Source organism: Sinocyclocheilus grahami, unplaced genomic scaffold (genome assembly GCF_001515645.1).
Source record: "Sinocyclocheilus grahami isolate Dianchi unplaced genomic scaffold, SAMN03320097.WGS_v1.1 scaffold841.1, whole genome shotgun sequence".
Taxonomy (NCBI): domain Eukaryota; kingdom Metazoa; phylum Chordata; class Actinopteri; order Cypriniformes; family Cyprinidae; genus Sinocyclocheilus; species Sinocyclocheilus grahami.
Genome location: NW_015506020.1, coordinates 238,721 through 257,079, shown reverse-complemented (window position 1 = coordinate 257,079; position 18,359 = coordinate 238,721). Strand labels below are relative to the sequence as shown.

Here is an 18,359-nt window from a genome sequence, read left to right as displayed (position 1 = left end):
TGACGTGGTAATTGATGTGCTAATTTTTATTATTAGTTTATTTAATTATTATTTATTTTTTATTATCTAGCAATTGCCATAATTAATTGTCATTATTACATACAATTATTGTGTTAACTTGACAAGATTTGCAAGGCTCGCAGCAAAGGCTTTATTTTCCTCAGCTAAATAGCTATTAGGGTATGTTTACATGACAACAATGTCCTAAAAGCATAAAACATTTTCCTTACAATTCTGACAATCATGTCATACTGATCCCCGTTCACATGGATCCACAAAAAATTACTTAAACCACTGTACAGTTGGTGATGTCTCATTGTAAAGAAATACTATGTGAACACATAATACAGTATGCATGCGCATGCCCTAGTAAAAAAGTAATGTATTTAAAATGCATGTATTCATACTAAGTATAGTTCAACATATTTACTGACATATCGCTCAAGACTTACTGATATAAACATTTTAATTAAACTTTCTTTGGAGTACTACTTGTGCACAATTGACTTTTCTTAATATTAAGCCTAAAATGTGTTTTAATGTCACTATCGATGAGGATTGTATGATCTTTGAATAATATCAGTCTTTAAATGCAAGAAATTTAAAGTGTACCTGAAGTATGCCTGCAATAGTTCCACTTTAGCACAATCACATATACTTCAGTATATCTTTAGTTGGACTTCAATAATACTTTAGCACAATTAAAGTGCGTTAAGTATAAGTTGCTCCAATTTAACAGATTTTAAGTATACCCGTTTAATATACCAAATGGAAAATTGCAGGGTATTTTTATTAAGTACTTACATACGTAAATTTATTTGTAGTATACTTAGCATGAAATACATGTATGTCAAATACATTTTACTTTATTTAATTTTCACTAGAGTGACGACAATTTTTTGTAAAAAAAAAAAAATCACAAATTTGTAAAAGGTAGCAAGTTCAGGCCCCAAAACATTGTGAAAATGAATGACCAAAACTCATAAAAAGTTTTTAGTTGAAAATGGTGTCATGTAAATGCCCCCTTGGTTCACATTATTTTCATCGTTCACAGTGTCAGCTATTTCTAGGTTATTATAGTTAACTAAAACTAAAACCATTAAAAAAAATTACTTTTATAATGTTAAATTATATATTAAATTAAATACAAAACTAAATCGTCATTAAAAAAAAAAAACGATAAAAATGGCAAAACGCAATATCATTTCTAAAATGATATTTCTGAAAATATGAATGTCTTCTGTTATTAATAGTATGTATGTATGTGTTTATTTATTCATTTTTAAATCCTACTTTAGATCATGCTAAATTAGTTCCAAGGCTTCTGTGTTTTCCCTAATGGGACAAGTGGACCAGTTGATTCTCGTCTTAAATGTTCAATGTACTGTGCATTTTCTTGAGCTTTTATACAGGTTAGCTGTTATAGTTATGTTGCCCTTGCAGAAGCAGAGCTTTTTTTTCTAATTTTACTGTTGCCATGGGTTTGGCACTCAAATGTTTGTAAAGAGTTTTTTATTATTATTATTATTGAGGTGAGTCAGTCTCATAAGAATACACAAGGCATCGTCAGCTTTGAATAACACCATTCGTTGTTGATTCTTCAGTTTGCGTGTTTCATATGAAATGTTTGCTGTGCAACCCTGAGCAATAAGTCACCATTACACACAGCAATAGATACAGCCAATATTAAACCGTAAATATTAAATATTAAAGCTGCAATTCACGGCAGTCGTGCGACGCCCCTGGGTGTCGACTATAATCCTGCAGTTTAAGTCATATTTGTTTTTAGCAGATTCTCTGTCTCTAAATGGTGCTAAATGAGTCTTTGATGGCCGTGTTTAATTCATAGCAGCCGTGCACAAACAGAGATCGCACAGAGCGGGGCTATGAATGATTAAACAGTGCTAATTTTGTTTGATAATCACACATAACTGTGCTTCCGTCTCAGACGGTCATGAAGACAGGGGTTTGGGGCAGGAGATCTCTTCCAGACGTGCTGTCTGCACGAGTATGCGCTCTGCTGGGATTTGCATAAGTACATGCAGAGAGGACGCAGTCACTGTTAAAAGCACACTTAGATCAAACCAAATAGCTGGAGGCAAGATTGTAATTAGATCAGCCTGCGGCAGTTAAGAACTTCTTTATGAAAACATGCGGCCAGAGTCGTTTTTCATTCTTTTAGAGGAATTGAAATCAGCCTTGGTGAGTGTTTGGAAGAAAAATATATATCTTAAAGGTGAAGCGTGTAGTTTCGATTCTGCTGGCAACACCAAAAATAATTGTTATACAAGTAAGAACTATTTTATAGCACACTACTCCTAAATAAGCTGCATGATTTCAGTAGCACAATCATTTAATGGTAACTGAAAGTTAATTGCTTAGGGTTAGGGGCCTATAAATACCACTACTAGTACTATACTACCACTACCGCCAGTAATAATAATTATAAATTGCATTAGGCTATTTAAAGGTAAGCCAGGCCAGGTTATCTTACTATCAAAAATAAACAAACCAAAAAACACACACACAAACACGCTGTAAAAAGTGGTAACATACAAGTGTTATCTTAAAGAGCTATTTATACCTCTATAAAATTAGTTTTGTTGGTATGCATTTATGTATTTAAGTTGATTTAGTGTTCAAATTGAACATCTAAATCAGTGGTTAATTTAGATGTTACCATTTTTTCACTGCAGTTCCTCGATAGTGCTTTAATGTTGAAAATTCAATATAGTGCAACTCTTGTCTTCTTGAATATGGAAAGATTGATATTTCAGAAACTCTTTGCCAGGATTATGTTACAATAATATATCTCAAATAAGCAATATAATCAGTTCTTTCTGACACTTTTCAGAAAGTCATCCTAGAAATGGTTTACTATCACTGTCTCTGCACATTAAACCGGTATACAAGAAAGTATTAAATTACACACTTCACCTTTAACAGTGGGATGTTGATGAGACCTGGATCAAGTGAGCTCTAGCTCCAGCCAAATGAAGAAACGTTAACCTGCGCAGCTTGCAAGATGGAGTCCAAGTACATAGAGATAGACCGATTTCCTCTGTGTGCTCTCACGCCAGCTTGATTCTGATTTGGTGAGGTAATCACATAGAAATGAACGCAGATTGCATATAATTGATCCTGCTGGCTGTAATTAAGCACTAACAAGCTACATTGCAAAGGAAGTCCACACTGCCAATAACACAGTGCCTCAATAAAACATGATACTGGCTGCAGATATGCTGTGTGTGTGTTTGAGGTTTAGAGAGACTGACAGATGAAAGAAGAGGATAAACATATGCAGTGGGGAATGGCTGGAGTATTGTCTCTGTTTCATGCGGGAAGAGGGGTTGCGGACAGTTTCAGAGTCTTTCATCTTGAACAACATGCTCCGGGGGAGCGAGGGGCATTGTGAATTTTATGTGAAGTATTTCAAAGGCTTCATACCGCTGCGGCTGATACTTGTCAATTTCAGTGGCTGTGCTGTTCGGAATAGTGAGGAATGGTGACTAATTATTACTCACTCAGATGCGTTTCTCAATCTTAGCATGCAATTCTTTTCCCTACCATTTTTTTTCTTTCTCAAACCATCAGTCAAAATAATCAACTATTGTTCATATTGCAGTTTCACATGTAGCTGATCACTGCATGTCATTTTATTAAATGAAACTGAAAACATCAAACATCTATAAACACTATTGACTTTATATGTTTGAGTCATGAAGAAGGAAATGTCACTGTATTATGAATCACAGGACTGAAGTGTTAAATATTCATGGCGAATGCTGTGTGGAAATGAGCGATAAAAAGGTTTGAGGTTCTGCCAAAGCAAATGGAAGAAGAAAAAAGACCAATGGGAGCTCTGTATTAACAGTGGTGGTTTAATGGCGCGAATCTAACGCAGGCCAATTAAAAGGCAGGCAGAGAGCATGGGGGTGGGCCTCCATTCATTCAAGAGGAAATTGAGGTTGAAATTAGGCATTGTGTGACCACGTGGCCTGTACAGAGTCTGGACCACTAGCAGCTTTCATTAACTCTTGGCCAACTCTAAGTGCTGGCAAAGAGATAAAATGGATACAATTGTGCAAATTCAGCAACATATTGCTTCATTTGGATGCTTCAATGTTTTATACCAGCCATTTGCAAGTTTTTACTTAAACTAAAATGTAAATTCCACACTATGAGGCTTAGTAGAGGAACACGGGGCACAAACTAATGCAGGGTTAGTTGTAACACACGTGGTTCCAATATTTTCCAGCATAAAATATTATGGTATTATGGTGTTTCCTAGTTGCCATATAAAAACTAGGTTACACTTTACTTGAAGGGGTGTGCATAAGACTGACATGACACCTACATAATCATGACATGACACATGTCATGAATATGAAGGTTTTTTGTGCATGTTTATGACAACTGTCATTAAGTGTCATTCGCTCAGTTATGTAATTGTTAATGCAAAGATGACATTGTTTGAGATATCTTTGTTATGGGCTATGGTTAGGGGTAAGGGTAGGGGTAGGGTTAGGTTAGGTTAGGGTTAGGTCAAATAATGTCATATTTGCATTAAAAATTACATAACTGAGCGAATTACACTTAATGACAGTTGTCATAAATGTGCATAAAACCTCCTTCATATTAATGAAATGTGTCATGTCATGATTATGAAGCTGTCATGTCAGTCTTATGCACACCCCTTCAAGTAAAGTGTTACCTAAAAACTATATAGAAAAATAGTGCGCCAAAATTAAAAAATCTTTTGAAGATGTCGCTGAACATGTATTTTACCATAGTAAACGTCTCGGTTACATACGTAACCCTCGTTCCCTGATGAAGGGAACAGAGACGTTATGTCGTGATGACATTATGGGGGTTCACTTGGGAGTCATCTCTGACTTTAAGAGAAAACGCCAATGAAATTTGGCTAGTGGATTTTGCATACCTGAGCCACTCCCCGTGCATACAGGTATAAATAGGCGACAGGTGCATCCACTCTTCAGGTTTTACGCTGAGGAGTCGAGAACTTGTCCCTGGCCGCCAGCATGGTTCGAGGTTGTGGCAAGGGGACATAACATCTCCGTTCCCTCCATCAGGGAACGAGGGTTACGTACGTAACCGAGACGTTCCCTATCTGTCGGTCACTACGAGTTATGTCGTGACGACATTATGGGGCCCTGGAAAGCACCACCACCTGCACCCCATCACAACCCCATAACATAGCCAATATTGACAAGCGGCCGTGTGACATGTAACACTGCCCCAGCGCAAAAAAGCTCGCTGACCTTGGTACCCGCAGGGACCACAGGAGAACACATCGCTGCTGGAGATAGCCAAGCCGCTGTTACTTTCCCCACAGAAATTTCTTAACAGAAGGGATTTCGACCTTCAACGAAAGATTTGCTTCAAGTCTTTCCGATTTGTTGTCACAGCTTAGGCAGAACGATGGGGAAGTGAGCCTTCTGGAGAAGGGCGCTACGGAGACCACACTCTAGCCGTAGAGAGGTAATGTGTGGAGATTCTCATATGGACTGACCCAGGCCTGGGGCAGTACTACATATGGAATGGGTCTCTGGGGAAGATCCTACCTGAGAGTAGGGATGGAGCAACTGCCAGCAGAGACTGACAGAACACTCTGTCAAAGGGAAGACACAGGTTTACCTAGAGGGAAACCTTACCGTGGAAGAAAACACATAAGGGATTGCCCGCAGGGAATAAAGCCATATGGACACCTAGCCCAGTACAGGGGCTGACCGGAGACCCGGGCAAACTAACACAGATACTGGGCCTGGCGCCAGTCTGACTGCCGGGGGTGCTGGAGGATACTCACCGTCCGGGGAACTTACTGGAGGAGGAGAAAGGTGCTCGCATCCCGGGAGAGGGGGAATGGCGCAGCAAGCGTGACACCGGCCAGCTCTTCCTGCCGATTACCCGTTACCCAACACACGGGAAGAAATTTGCTCAACGTGGAGACTGTAGAATCTCGCGAAGGTGTTCAGTGTCGCCCAGCCCGCAACTCTACAGATGTCTGCCAGAGAGGCGCCGTGCGCCAGCGCATAGGAGGAGGCAACACATCTTGTGGAGTGAGCCCTCACCCCCAGGGGGCACGGCTCGCCATGGGATTGGTACGCCAAGGCGATGGCGTCCACTATCCAGTGGGCCAACCTCTGCTTGGAGACACCCTTCCCTTTCTGATGACTTCCGTAGCAGACAAAGAGCTGCTCAGAGCTTCTAAAGCTCCGGATGCGATCCACGTATATGCGCAGTGCTCTTACGGGACACAGCAACGCAAGGGCTGGATCTGCTCCTCTGAGGGCAGTGCTTGCAGGTTCACCACCTGATCTCGGAAGGGAGTGGTGGGAACCTTGGGCACGTATCCAGGCCAAGGTCTCAGGACAACGTGAGAGTAGGCCGGCCCGAATACAAGGCACTCTTTACTCACCGAAAATGCTTGGAGGTCCCCGACCCTCTTGATGGAAGTGAGCGTGGTCAGGAGCGCTGTCTTAGCAGACAGGAACTTAAGCTCGACTGAATCCAGCGGCTCAAAGGGACCCATCTGAAGTCCTGCCAGGACGAAAGAGAGGTCCAAGGAGGGCACCAGGGGTGGCCTAGGAGGATTTAACCTTCTGGCACCCCTCAGGAACCTGACGATGAGATCGTGCTTTCCTAGGGACCGGCTGTCCACTGCATCATGATGTGCTGCGATGGCAGCCACATACACTTTCAAGGTGGAGGGTGACAGCCTACGCTCCAACATCTCTTTCAGGAAGGAAAGCACTACTCCAATCGTGCATCTTTGGGGGTCTTCTCGGCGAGAAGAACACCAGTTCGTGAACAGACTCCATTTCAGAGAATAGGCTTGCCTCGTAGAGGGAGCTCTAGCCTGAGTGATCATGTTAACCACCGCAGGTGACAGATCAGCTAGGTGTGCCGCGTCCCATCCAGGAGCCACACGTGGAGGTTCCAAAGGTCTGTGCCAAATGGTGCCGAGCAGGTCCTGTTTTAGGGGATGCGCCAGGGAGGGGCTGACTTCAAAGCTAACTTCCTACGTACGCAGCAAGGCAGCTGACTTGATTTTGGAACAGACCTAACATGTTAAGCCCCAGAGGGAAATGCATTCCTCCAGCTCTTGTATGATTCTGGAAGTGACCTTTGTTTAATGTCACATATCACAAAGTTTAATAGCTCTCCACGACTATATGCCATGACACACAAAAAATGTTTTTTTACTTCCTTTCTCTCGTTTACCGTTGTTTCAAAACCGCATGTGCTCTTATGAAATTCTGAGGCTCCATCAAAGATGTTTTTGCCCACGGTAATTATCACATGTTGAGAAGAAGAGGAGGACTAATCATCTGGAAAGGAGGGAAAAGGAAATTGTTGTAAAGGAGCTACTGTATAGCTGAAGGCTACAATAGATTAAGACTGCAGAAATAGACTAATTGTCTCAAAAATGCCCTCTAACCTCTTCAATTAAAAATTAAGTCCATTTTTACAGGCTTTTCCTGGCTTTTGTAATGGAGCTGACCCTGTCTCTTGTCAAACGAATCTACTGATAAAGTGCGTTCCATGAGCTCATTAGTAAGACCTGGGGAAATTTGAGTAACTACATGAATCTAATCACTTATCAACGTGTTACTAACTATTGCAAAAGGAATTCCTATACATTGACAATGTTATTGTCATTTGTTAAGTGTCAGTCCACCTTCTGTGCTGCTGTAACAGAAGTTGACTATAGCTGAGCATATGGCATAACTTGCTCAAGTGATTAGCATGTACATATGGAATAGGTACATTTCACCTTTAAAATGTTTAATGACTAGGACGTATATAATATAATATTCAGAAAATGCAACTTGCAAAAGATCTGGATTTGATGTTACAATGCAGAGACATAGTGGTATAACGTATCATCTGGAATATATCATGTTGTATTTTCATCTGCTAAAAATTGTGAAAGAGTGGAATAATGTCCAGAATCCTCCTAAAAGTTGTGAGCAACTGCTGAAAGTTGTTCATTACAGAATGTTTTCATGCTGTATTGCAGACACATTGAATAGATATGGAATCTCAGAAATATGTGTATTCATGACTACACTGTAGGATGACTATATATATTTTCAAATGTATGAGTCATTCAGAAAGGTGTTGTGCAGCTGAGATGATGCGAGTGGAAAAGATAGATTCTTTACCAGATTTATGCTGCTTGTGATGTCATCAGTGGACATGAAGCTGTAAGCATGTTTTATATGAATCAACTATTTAATTTTTATTATTGTCTTTTTTTGTTGTTGTATATATTGTTTAAAACAGAACAGAAAACTTTCCAGATGATGCACACCTCCTATTTAGCTGGCCACCCTAACAACAAACCTTGGTGTTTTAGTTAGTGTTCACATTCAAGGAAGTGGTGGCCGAGTGGTAAGGTATAAGAGGGAGATAATGCTCTTGGGCAAATGATCGCATCAGTCAGGTAGCGGGTGTACAGCAGATCTGGAAATAGCCAAGCTCTTGTCAGACAGACAGCAGCTAGCCAGGTAGATGGACATGCCCTCAGGCTGCAGGTAGTGTTTAACAAGCTCTAGTATAATGAAGCCATGTGTGTCATTTGCTTACACTTTCTCTCCACATACACAAACTCATAAGCCACGTTCCCACCAAGAACTATAACTATAAAGATAACGATATTAGCGTCCACACCAGCGAACGATATTGTCTGTTTATTCTAAGCGCACATGCGTCTGCCGCTTTAAATTCTTGAGCTCGTTACAGCAGGATGGATTCTGATTGGCTGTCAGTGTTTTATCGTTCATCAGCTGGAAACAAAATCGTTTTGAAAGTGATCACAACGATATCGTTCCTCTGTATCGTTATCGTTATAGTTGTGGTGTGAACTATGCTATTCTTTAATATTGAGAACGATTTTTAGAACTATATATTTATCGTTATCTTTATAGTTATCGTGCTTGGTGTGAATGGGCCTATACCCTCAGTTCGCCTCTGCTTGTTCCTGCTATGCCTTTTCTTTAAAGGTGAAGTGTGTAGTGTTTGGACTATTTGCAGCAAACAAAAGGAAAGTGCAAATATAATGACTGTTTTCAAACAGGTGTCCAAAACACTCCAACATCTGCCGTTCATTGGTTGAATAAACAGAATGAATGAACAAGCTAGTTATGACAGTTATGACTACAGATGTGGAAAAAAATGCCAAGGGGGTGAAAATTTAATTTCAATGCTTTTGAACTTTTGCGTTACCTAAGAAACATTGCGTTCACTTACAAAATGTATGTAATGCGTCAAATAGTATGAGGTGGGATTACCAACCATATTTCAGTTTTTTTTTGCAAGAAATCACAAATGATTTGCAAGAGAATGCAAAGTTTCTCAGGGAAATGCAACAAAATTCAACAGAGATTCAACTATATAGAACCATAGTTAATGACGTCACGTGCAGGTGGTGGAATAATAATTTCTACTATTTAACCGATTTAAGATCACAAATAATGTCAGATTATTATAAATTATTTACACAAGTAACAGAAAGACATTCGTTTTTTTTAAATCATGTTAACAACCAGTATGTATTCGTCATGTGCTTTGCATGCATCACAGTTTGATGTAAGTTTGTAACTAATGTATAATTTCAGAAAATGCTACTTGTTAATATAGCGGCAGCGGCTATTTACACTAAGTGCAAATAGCAATGGATTCTATTCACACTGTTAAAATAGCAGGATTTTCTGCTATTTATACTACTTGTTGCAAACATTGGCAATCATCTGCACTTCAGTATTGAAGTACATTATAAAGCAGTATGCAATAATAACGTATTGAGTGTAAATTATCATTTTAATTCAAATTATTAAATGGATGCCACCTTATTGGCACCTTCCTACACCTACCCTACAACACTACCCGACACTTTATTTTCAACTTTTTGATTATTGCCTTTCTTGATGTGAAGAGATCTTAAAAGGATAGAAAAAAAATTCGGCAAAAGAACCTGGGTCGATTGCGTCAAAAAGACTACAGTACGCACTTTACCATCTATGCCACTGTAGATAAGATGAATGTCTTTTGTAGTGTTGACTAACCCAATCACACTTTGGTGGGTGGAGTTAGTGTGAATAGCTTCTGCCAACAAGGTGGACTATTTGCGCTTAGTGTAAATAGACACTCCGTAATATAGCTGGCTAATGATATTTTTGGGAAAGACACCCCAGATCGGGAAGCTGGTGCAGTGGAGCCGCAATGTTTACACTTAGTTTTGTTGGGGTAGGACAAAGAGCCACGCATGCTCTTTTAGCGACTCGTTTTGATGTGTGCTTGTGAGCTTTATGGGGGTTACGATGACATTAGCTGTCAGTGTGTCTCTCTAATAATGACGAATGGAACTTATTACATCAGTGTTAATTTCCCCTCCACAGATTGGTCTCAGATGCTGATACTTATCTGGCACTGATCGAATTGTATGAGTGTAATCGCTGAGAACAGACCCTATTAAAATCCGGGGCCTGTGCATCTGATATCAAGTCTTACAGGAGGTCTGATTAGTCCTCATGTATGCTACCTACTGACATGTCACTATTCTCAAACTCTTCAAAAATGTTGTGCCAGCTGAAAACACAAGCATTTATGGACCAATCCGAGCATTTTCTGGAGTACAAAAGATGTTTACAGATCTTTCCCATACATTAAAGTCATCATAACCTAGCAGTTTTTATCATTTCTTCAACTAAATTATATCATGACTTACAATTTAAAAACAGCATTTCCACATCTTTACAAACTCATAAATAGCCTAACAAAATAGTCCTGCAATAAATAATTTTTAAAAGCTAGGATTTTTTTATGTCAGAAAAAACATTACACTTGTGATGCTCGTTTTTTTTTAAAAATTTCAGCTTCGGTTAGCCTCGGTTAATTTAATTAAAGAAACATGATATTGTCTAAAAAAATTTATGAATGTTGCATAAATGCAAGAATCTTGAGTCAGCACTGGTTATTTGTGGGGTATAGCAGATAGGTTTTCTTTTAGCATTTGCTATCTTGCGCTAAATGCCAACGCTTGGCACAGCAGAATATCCTCTTGTCTCTTAACGCATTCGAGAGGACCTGGTTCACTAATTGAACTCATTTGATATAAATGTGTTAATTGCCCTAGTTGAGCAAGCTCTGTAATTGGGTCATGATTGCTCTTGCTCTCCTCTTCAGCTTGCACACTTCCGCTAATAATATCAATGAAACTATCATGAGAGCTGTGCTACCGAATACAGCTTTTTTTTATCGAATTGCTATAACTAAGTTAATACCTGCCACTGTCTGAACTTTGTACTGTTTTATGACCAGGATTTTGGGATATCTCCGTTCTTTAGGATAAATTATAATCAATTATTGCCTGTACGTTCGAACTTAGTGCTTTTAGTGGCTCATTAGGCATTTCGATTTGTCTGAAATTCATCCTGTGTGCGCTTTTGAAGTACTTGCCCACAGACGTGTGTAGTAATCCACTGGATTTGAAATGAATTTCAATGCTCCCGCTTTCTCCCCACTTTCCCAGCATGCAACAGAAATCTCCTGTTGTTAGTCCAGAGACGACAGGCCTCTGAATTCATATTATCTGTCTTTGAAAGAGACGTTCACTGCTTTCTCAACTCAGGCACCCTGCTGAGTTGGAACAGTTGCATTGTGGGAGCACAAGTTATTCTGGCAATGACTTGCACGGGTCCAGATCCGCACTGCTATGAGTATTTAATTAATAGTCCTATTTTGTGCGGGGGGGTTCTGATATTGCAGCAGAAATATCAAGGAGACACTTTTGCATTAAATTTAAATTCAACCTGAATTAAGAAAGCAAGTTTATTTCCATGTTGACTAACCAAGCATCCACAGTAAATCATGCACAGAGAATGCAGTATCAGCCTCACTCCAGATGCATGATTATTTCATACGGCACATCATGCACAATGTATTTATCCTTTTGAAAAATAGATGAATCATTTCTGTGGCTGCCGGTCATTTTTTTTGCATGGTTTGCAACACAATTCAATAATTTATGGAGGAAATATGAGAGGCTGTCTGTTTGCTTGAATGACACAAGACCATAAACGCAACCCAAACAGCAGAGTCATGAAACACATGCATCGCATGGTAGAAACTGAGGGACCAAATTTCAGTCTTTTCAACTTCGTGAGCTTTTAGTTCATTTATACACCCAAAATATCTTGGATATTTTTCAATGTCATTTTCGACAAATTTTGGAGATGGTTGTGAAGTGGAAAAGGTTAATGTGTTGTGTCTTGGTGCACTACTGGGACTGCACTGCAAATGAATTATTCATGCTAACAATTGGAGAAGGGTGCTGGAAAAAGAGTAAAGAGAAAAAAGAATGAAAGACAAAGGATGGATGATATAAATCGGATGATAAATATGTGTTTAACTGCATAAACAGTGTTAATTTAAACATTTTCTTGATGCTAAATATAATTTATTTCTTGCTGTTGATTTTGCAAAATGAAAGATGGACATGTTCTTGATAAGTTTTGTGAGATTTACCCATTTAGTCCTTAAATGATGTCCTGGAACTTGTATTCAAACTCCATGTCTCAGTATGGTCTTGCGTCGGCCGTGTGGCAGGAGGGTGTGGTGAGCAGGTTGAGAAATCCAAGTCCAGGTTAACCAGGAACTCTGACCTTAATCATCACTGATTAGTGCTCTCATCCCCTGAGGAACAGGCAGTCTGCATCCTGGATTTAACATTGATTAGCTGGGAACATGTTGTCCAGCCTTCTGTCACCCACGTGGAGCGTCAGCAGACGACATTGGAGTTAAATATGTTGTTAGTTGGTCAATTGAGATGATCCTGAATTTATGTTTAGGTTATTTTGTTTGGCAAATTGTGTGCCTCCTTATAAATTCTTCATTTTATAGGCCTTTGAAAACACATTTTCTCTGCTGATTATGATGTGTAATCCTTAAAGTTGGTATTAATTAAACATATTGTAACATACAAAATAAATAAATTAAATTAAATAACTGAATAATGTGGATGCAGATTCCATATAGGCCTAGTCATGACATGAACCTTAATTTCATACATTTACTTTAAGTAAATGGCTAATAATTATCCACAAAATGCATTACATTTCTGAAATGAAAAGACAAAATAAATGAAGATGACATTAAATAAAGCATCTTACACACATACCAGTACAGTGGCTATATTGGCAAAATAACCCTAATACTTTTTTTTTTCAAAATAACCCTAATACTTTTTTTTTTTTTTTGACTATGTCATCTTTTTATCATCTGAAACATGTTGTGATTTATACTGTAATATGCAATTAATGTCAAGCACGTAAAACATGAAAGAGGAACATGGGCCAAAGTTTATTTGCAGTGCATTTTCCACATGCCAGTAGCTTCAGTTATGCTTTAAAATATGTAATTAGGCCCGGAATTTATATTTCCTTTTTTTTTCATTATTTCTGAATGTAATAAAGAAATATTACTTATATGCTGGTGTGACTTATCCATGCTTTGTAACCTGGTGCAACTTATAGTCAGGTGTGACGTGTTTTTTTTTCTACAGTAATACCATGGTATTGTTTCTCTCTCTTTTGCCAGTTTTAGTTTCTTTTTAAAAGAGAGGGTTTTCAAAGATATTGTGTGTATTTGTACACATGGCTTGATATTTAATACATCCAAACAGTGTGTGGTGGTGTCAAAAAATGTGTGCTTGTGTAAATGTGTGGTTTTGGAAATTCTACCAGACCTGGATTCTATTCTATTCTACAGGTAACGAGTTTCACAATTTGAGTTGAATTACTGAAATAAATGAACTTTTCCATGACATTCTAATTTATTGAGATGCACCTGTATTCTATTCTATGGCAGATCAAAATGTTTCTCTTGAATTTGAAAGTGTGTAAGCTCTCACAAGCTACGTTTCCATCCACCTATTTTTATGCACATTTTGGAATATCGCATAAAAAACCACTTGATGGAAACGCCAACATGCCCATAAATTCTAAAAATGCGCATAAAAAAACGTATGCGCACATTTGAGTAGGATAAAGTTTTTATCCGATAAGAAAAAATGCGCATTAACTATGATGGAAACACATTTACCGAATAAATTCCTCCATGTGCTTCGAAAAAGTCATGTGACTTTGCACTATGAGACGGGATAATTTGACTAGCAGCGGACCGATCTCGTTCACAGCATCTATATGTTGTTATGGTCATTCTGAAATGCCTGAGCAAAGTCTGTCGTTAAAGTATTTCTGTATAATTGTCTTACACGACTGCGTTCCCAAACAGCAGGCATCCACCTCGGAAAGCATTGACAGCATTTATTGTGTCACGTCTGCTCACTCTGAGGTGCAAGTAATTTGTATCATATAAGAAAATGATTATATTAAGTGGCTCCTCCAATATCCTTGGTTATATTTAGTGCCACAGTTTACCAGGAAGTGACGATTTTGTTCTCTTTGACTCATTGGATGCTTTATTCGACATATGTTTTATGCGATATTCCAGTTTTGCATATACGTTTAATTCGAATCTTTGGATGGAAACATAGCTACATATCATAATCATCGCTTCCTGAAAAATGGCCCATTTACAAAAAAGCTGTGAAATGATGTGATCCTCAAATTCCACAACACAGCTTAGCTAATCTAAGAATCGTGCTTGAATTCCTTTTCCCCCTTTCTAATTTTAACCTTTTCAAAACAGCAGTGCACAGATGCGTTTACCCAGTTTTCCATTTGCACTGCTGGTAGCAGGTCTCAGGCGACTGCATGTAAACTAGGAGCTATAACCCCCTCTAGGGTATCAAATCCTGGACTCTCCTTTCTAACTAGGTCAATGCTTGCTATAGCTGCAGACTCTATTTCTCCTTTTTTGTGTCTCCCTCTCTCTTTTCAACCCCTGTGCACCACAAGATCCATTTCTCATCTCATAGGCATCAACATCACAGTCATTTGTGTCCATTTATGCAGTCATTTTAGTGTACGCAATATAATCCTGAAAATAAATGAAAAAGATTTCAAGAACTAACAATCATAATTGTAACGTTTCTCTGGCTGTGTATGTGTGAACTGTAAGAATGGCTGCAGTTGTTGAAAGCTGTTTCTGTTTCAAGCTCTGGGCGAATGACTGAGCGATTGGCTCAGTTGCAAAACAGTCACGTCCAGTAGTTCAATACTCCGCTCCCTCAGGTCTGTCAGCGCTGGCTTCAAAGAGACATCACGTGTGGATTCTCTTATCTTATAAAAGCAATAAATGTTTTACATACATTTGGTTTTGATGGAATATGAAGTCACATGACATAGTACAGCATGTTATATGGCTTTAATTGGGGTTAGCGATTCTAACCACAATATTTTGTTCTTTTTTTTCAGGACCAAGATATCTTATTACATCCATGGGGGCCTTGTATATTCAGGATGTGCAGTCAGAGGATGCGGTGAATATTTATCGCTGTACCACGCGGCATCGATACACAGGGGAGACCAGACAGAGCAACAGTGCCCGACTGCTTTTATCAGGTGAGGGGCCTTTGTGTTGCTGTCACGGCTTCACATAAACCTTCTCTCATATATCTACAGATAAATGCCAGCGCTTCGTGATTTGGTCAAAAATTCACATGAGAATTATTTACACATTTTGCATTTCAAATTTAAATTTAATATTAAAAAAGTTAAACAAAATGATTAAGCAATTAGGTACAAGAGATTGTTCTACAGTATCATTTAAACAGTCACTCTACTACATGCAACGCAACAAGTTTCCATTAACAAGTAACTTGTCTGTCTCACGCAGTGACAACCAGTAGTGTCAACATCATGATGCAGTGTGGAGTTCCACTTTCCATTTTCCATTTTTTTAGTTGAACTATCCCTTCAAGTCATTTTGCTTCTCGAGTAAATGTATGTTGATTTAAGAATGTTTAGGTATTAGGGATGCACCGAAATGAAAATTCTTGTTCGAAGCCGAAGCTGAACAAAATGAAACACTGGGCAGAAGGCCGAATACCGAACATGGTTTTTCACATTTTTCCCCCCATGTAGACCTATTTTGCCAATTTTCACCATTTCATAAATTAAATATAAATAATATATATATATATTTTACTGTTTTGTCCTGCTTTTCAAATAAAAAATTCAATTACAAAACAACAATTTAAAAATATTTACTTAACACTTTTTAACATTCCAGCAGACATTATACCAACAAAGCACAATTTAACTTAAAATTAATAAGTTAGTAAAATAATCTTTTTTGGCCATTTTTGAGATTGGAATCAGGCATGTATTTTTTACTGTACAAATAAAGGCAGCCTTGCTGAGCAGAAGAGACTTCTTTTTAAAACATTAGAATATATTACAGATCCCAATTTGAACACTATGTGTGAATGTTATAATAAATGTATTAATAGAGCTGTTGTAGGGTAATTATTATCATTATTATTGTCTTACTTTTTTATTTTATTTTACAGAACAACAGTAAAATACAACACTAACATTTATGAATGTTGATGTAGTTGTTGCTTTTTCTCGGCTTTTATTTTTGCAGACGCCCACAGGAAGATCTCAGTGCTTCTTTTTGTTGACAACAGCATGCAGATTTATAAATGATTCTCATTACGAATTTGGGAATCAATTTGGGAAAATTGCTATTTTCGGCCGAATAATTTAGATTGCTGAACATCCTATTAGATATTTGTACTGGAAAACAAGACAAAATTGCAGTGTGCGGAGATAATTTTTTGCCGTGTGCAAATTCTCATAAGACTGGATTGGGCGAAGTCAGTTACATTCACGACAAAACGCGATAACTATTAAAACTTTGTTTTTAATACAAATCTGTTATAAGGGTTTACAAAACACAAGTGTGCCAATTTTTTTTTTTCTTAAAGTGCCGATATTATGCCATTTTTAAGGTTCCTAATATTGTTTTGGGAGTCTCCTACAATAGGATTACATGCATGCAAGGTCAAAAAACGCCTTTGTTTTCTCAAAATATGCATTTAATATCACCTACTTTTCCAGCGATTCTCAAACGATTAGCAGTTCTAAGATTCAGTCTCTCTAAAACCCTCCTTTCCGTGAGCCTACTCTGCTCTGATTGGTCAGATGGCCCAGTCTGTTGTGATTGGTCTACCGTGTACAGCGTGTGTCGGAAACGATACGCCCATTGCCATAGTTCCGTATTTTGAACGCTCGATAGAAAATATAAATATCTATTATTTATCATACTTGTGATGCAGTGGAGCCAGCTGGTCCAAATAAACAGGGTACTGAGCCATCTATCAAGAGCAAGCGTTTAGTGAATCCCGCGTTGAACTCCCCGAGATTTTTTTTTGAACTCCCCGAGATTAGAGAAGCAGTCGTCAATAAAATGACGTTGTTTGTGGGCGGGGTCAAGTTGTTCGCTTCCAGCCAACGTAGAACATAGGCGGGAATTATGCAAATGTACTACACCGTGATGTGTAGCCGTCACGGAAGTGGGATTCGAATTACTAACGACTCGTTTAGGCTGTAGAAAGTCGATTCTTTATTTTGGGAGACAATAACTTTATTTATCGTGCACTTTCGGCTTTACAAGTTTGCTGATCGTTTACTTTCACATACAGCTACATTACATGCTACATGAAAGGCAATATTGGAAATGGCATAATAGGGGCACTTTAAAATGTTTATGACCTTTAACCGATTAAAGACAACAGTTAAAGGTGTGTATAGGGCCTTTCGTACCGCTTTAGTTCCAGAACTAAATGTACAGTACTAAAGAACTGCGACGATTTTGCGCAAACTCTTTCCCAGTACCATTTAAAGGGTTGCATTCGCACCGAGAGTGTGTACTAGGAACCGGTCGACAGCGACGTCATTTGTGTGCGGCTTTCAAAAACAAAAACAAAGAAAAACAACATTAACAACAAGAGGATGGAGGATGCTGTGATCGGAGCTGTGTTTTTGTTGTGTCTCGCGGGTTTCACAATAATGGACATGGAAAGTCGACGTATACGTAAAGCGATTGAAAGAACGGAAAGGAGGAATAAGAATCTCCAACGACAACTGGCAGTGCTACATTTGCTACATGTGCCTGCACTTCAGTGTCCGTCCATCTATCGCTGTTCTTCATACTTGCGAAATAAGTTGACACAATGTTTACAGTATGTTTACACAGCGTTTTAAATCATGGCGGGTGAGGGCGTTTTCATACGCGTTTGGCCAATCAATGTCTACTTACATCACGATTAGTACCAGTTGTGCTGGTTAGACCCTGCTCCGGAGTAGGAGCTAATTTGGTTCTCGAAAAAGACAGTCCGGTACTAAAATCGCTCCCAGTTCCGG

General features: G+C 38.6%; 1 protein-coding gene across 1 annotated transcript in view; it reads left to right on the top strand.

Annotated features, from left to right (window-relative positions):
• LOC107562808 (Down syndrome cell adhesion molecule homolog) overlaps window positions 1-18,359 on the top strand; it is a 142,419-nt gene that overhangs the window by 75,741 nt on the left and 48,319 nt on the right. The window contains exon 4 of the mRNA XM_016247532.1: window positions 15,405-15,551. Coding sequence (XP_016103018.1) covers window positions 15,405-15,551 — 147 coding nt within the window. The remainder of the gene's footprint in view (window positions 1-15,404; window positions 15,552-18,359) is intronic.